This window comes from Nelumbo nucifera, chromosome 8 (genome assembly GCF_055504915.1).
Source record: "Nelumbo nucifera cultivar China Antique chromosome 8, China Antique-T2T, whole genome shotgun sequence".
Taxonomy (NCBI): domain Eukaryota; kingdom Viridiplantae; phylum Streptophyta; class Magnoliopsida; order Proteales; family Nelumbonaceae; genus Nelumbo; species Nelumbo nucifera.
Window position 1 is genome coordinate 27,239,464 of NC_142656.1, and position 4,070 is coordinate 27,243,533.

The window sequence follows — 4,070 nt, forward strand, 5'->3', positions numbered from 1 at the left end:
ACCCACGGATTTGGGGTTAAGGAAAAGAAGATTTTGAGGTTTTGGCATGGTGGTCTTTGTCACCCTATTATTTTTTCCTTCGGCTGCGTTTGGTAACGATGTAAATGGAGTGTAAATTTTGGTTCAGGGTAAATTTGCACTCTGGTTTATTTTTACTTTGTTTAGCAATATTATATTTATATATTGACAAATGACAGAAAATACAATTTCTAATGCATATTTACATTGATAATAAGATGTAAAAGTACATCAATAAAAAAGAAATAAGTTTGTATTGGGCTTTTGATAAAAAACCACATATGCTTTATTGGAATTCATATTTGTATCTATTATAGTTAAAAACAAAGTTTTTAAAACTGATCTGGAGAACAAACCAGTCAGGGGACCGGTTCTTGGGTCGAACTGTTCGACCCAAACGGTCAGCCCATTCTGACAAAAAAATGAAAATAAAATAAAAAAATGGTCAAACCTGCTGAATGGTTTGAATGCCCAGGTCAGCGGTTTACTGACCAAATCAACGTTTTTTTGCAAATATCTTCTTTTGGGGAAAAACGGAACTGGTCACCTGACCAGTTCCCGGTTTTTCCGGTCTGACCATCCAGTCTGGTCCGGTTTTGAAAACCATGGCTAAAAATCTGTTTGGTAAGAAGGTAAATTTGTCAGTGCAAAACTAATCAAACTTTACAATTTATGTGGACCGTTTTACACTACATATTTGCATTCATACTTATTTGCATAATTTCCAAACACATCCTTCGTTGCATTCAAACAGGCTTAAAGTTAGTTGACACATATAAAGCTTTAGGCTGTATTTGGTTTGAAGGAAAAAAAAAAAAAAAAACAGAGAAAGGAAGAGCTACACAGTATTATATTAACCATATAACATTTATATTTTAAAGTGGTATGTCTGATTTTATTGATGGAAGAGATCATGCATTCTAAAATGTTAGACATGTCGCTTAGATGTCTTAGATTCATTGACCTGTATTTATCGATACCATCCACTCTGATAAATTTGATCATTTGTCCAGTTTAGTATTATAGTATATAATTTCGATGGAGGAGATTAATCTGTTGTTATGGTTCAGTTTGGAAGTAGTACAAATGCAAATATATACAATATAAATACATACAAAATAATACAAAATATAAGGTTTTGCACTCTATATATTTGCATTTATACTCCTTCCAAACTCAGCCTATGGGGCACAACTTTGATACCTTGACTTTTAGGTTGATTTTGCAAATTACTTGGGCAGTTCTAAATTAGTTGAAGTTTTGGCTATCACTAGGATGGTTAATTAGACTAGTTCACCGCCATTGGGAGACCACATTAATGGATAATGGATCGCATCTTTGGTTGATTTGATACTTCATTTGAATGTGATCAGTTAGCTAAAATCAATTGGTACATAATGTGGACGGTCAAGATCAACTAACTAGGAGACAATTTTGATGGGTTCAGATTTTTGGTTTATATATAAATTTTTTTGGTTATACTAATCTGTGAGGCTTGCAGGGTAAAGGAATAAAAACCTCAGTCTCTCATTTCATGGGAACTCAGATGATCAGATGGGGCCCAGGGTTATGAAGTGGGAGGCATACCAATATAAGAGGGGTTATGTGGTCATAATTCCTTCTCATAGCATGAAATTTACAGTATCAAATCCAAGATTAATCTGACAGTCCAACAATTAATTATCCTCTGCCAAACCATGAAAAAAATAAATACTACAAATTGAGGAATGTGGTTTAAAATGTTGGTGAAGCTTCACAAAATATAATGAATATTACATAATTAAGCAAAGATTTTTCCAACTTGGATCATCAATATTATCTACTGAAACATTTAACTGGGAGAGTTGTATGGAATATGTGCATGTCTGTCAGTTTGTGTCCAATTGTTGTAATCATGTAAGATAAGATGCATATGTTTAAAGTGTAAAACGATGCAAATAAGTGTGAGTGCTAACAGTGCAAATATGCATTCCTCTCAGGTACAGTGGGTTATTCTGCCATGGTTATAAGTTTTTAAGGCTGCGTTTGGAAACGATACAAATAAGTATGAGTGTAAAATGATTCATGTAAATTGTAAAGTTGGGTTAGTTTTGCACCGACAAATTTTTCTTCTTACTAAATAAACTTTTAGCTGTAATGGATATAAACACGAATTCCAATAAAGCATATCTCTTTTTTTTTATCAAAAGCTCATTTGAATGCAAGTTTACTTTTTTTTTTATTGATGTGCTTTTACGTCATAATGTAATGTAAATATGCATTGAAAAATGTGTTTTCTATTATTTGTCAATGCATAAATGTAGTGTTGCCAAACACAGGCAAAAGTGAACCATGATTTACACTCCATTTACATAATTTCCAAATGCAGCCTAAATATTAAGAGTGACTGCTGAAGTTAATCGAATATATAATATATGATAAATATACATTGGTTCAAGCAATCGTCTACCCAACTCACAAGGGGTTATAATAGTGGTAGACTAGCAATTACAAAAGAAAGGAAGAGAATTATACATGTTTATACCATAAAGCTGATCACAGAACTATGTTTAAGATGCAACAATTACAAGAGACTATGAGGCTGTAAAATAGCCATTGCTGGATAGACTACAATTAGGTATAATAAGTATTAACCATTATTTCAACAATGGTCCCGAGAGCCTATTATTGGAGAGCCGTAAATGATTAAGATTGATCAAGTTTTCAAAAGTAGATGGAATGGCACCTTTCAAATGGTTATCAAATAAATATAATTTCATTACATTTGTCAGATTTCCAATCTCTTGAGGAATGGAACCTGATAGCTCATTTTCATGGAGCAATAAATGGATTAGCTTGCTCAAGTTACATAGGGAGGTAGGGATGAAGCCTTTGAGATGGTTTTTGTACAATGCCAGTTCTAAAAGAGCTCTAAGCTTTCCAATCTCAGGTGGAATGGAACCTGACAAGTGATTTTCATGGAGGTATAAAATGGTTAGCTTGCTCAAGTTACCTAAGGAGGTAGGAATGGAGCCCATTAGCTTATTTTGTTGCAATGAGATCTCTGAAAGGGTCCTAAGGCTTCCGATCTGTGGAGGAATAGAACCAGAGAGTTGATTTTCATGGAGGTATAAAATGTTTAGCTTGCTCAAGTTACCTAAGGATGTAGGAATGAAGCCAGTGAGCTTGTTTTCGTACAATGCCAGTCCTGAAAGAGCCCTAAGCTTTCCAATCTCAGCTGGAATGGAACCCGACAGATGATTTTCATGGAGGTATAAAATGGTTAACTTGCTCAAGTTACTTAAGGAGGTAGGGATGGAGCCCATGAGCTTATTTTGTTGCGATGATAGCTTTGAAAGAGCCCTAAGCTTTCCAATCTCTTGAGGGATGGGTCCTGAAAATTGATTTTCATGAAGGGACAAAGTGGTAAGCTTGCTCAAGTTACCCAAGGAGGTAGGGATGAGGCTATTGAGATTGTTGGTATACAATAAGAGACCTAAAAGAGAAGTAAGCTTTCCAATTTCTGGTGGAATGGGACCTGAGAGTTTATTGTTGAAGAGATGTAAAAAAGTAAGGTTAACCAAATTCCCCAAAGTAGAAGGAATGGAACCAGACAGATGGTTATCGGATAGATCTAATTCTATTAGATTGCCTAAGTTTCCAATCTCTTGAGGAATGGGTCCTGACAATTGATTCTTGTAGAGATATAAAGTGGTTAGCTTGCTCAAGTTGCCGAAGGAGGTAGGGATGAGGCCAATGAGATTGTTTCAAGACAATGCTAGATACCAAAGAGAACTAAGCTTTCCAATTTCTGGTGAAATAGAACATGAAAGCTTATTATCAGAGAGGGACAAGGCATTAAGGTTAATCAAATTCCCAAAACTAAATGGAATGGAACCTGTAAGATAATTACGGGACAAACCTAATAGCATAAGATTAGTCAAGTTTCCTATCTCTTGAGGAATGGGTCCTGAGAGTTGATTTTTGTCGAGCAGTAGGGACTTCAAGTTTTTTAACTGTGCAAAATTTGTGGGGATGGATCCAGTGAGATTGTTGGAGAACAGAGTCAGCTC

At 35.1% G+C, this 4,070-nt stretch overlaps 1 protein-coding gene across 1 annotated transcript; it reads right to left on the reverse strand.

The window, feature by feature from the left end:
• Window positions 1–2,654: 2,654 nt before the first annotated feature.
• On the reverse strand, window positions 2,655–3,764 carry LOC109115274 (uncharacterized; the record flags this gene model as incomplete). Its single annotated transcript, XM_019199108.2, has 1 exon — window positions 2,655–3,764. A coding segment is annotated over one exon (1,110 nt), but the record flags the coding sequence as incomplete, so codon positions are not given.
• Window positions 3,765–4,070: the final 306 nt, after the last annotated feature.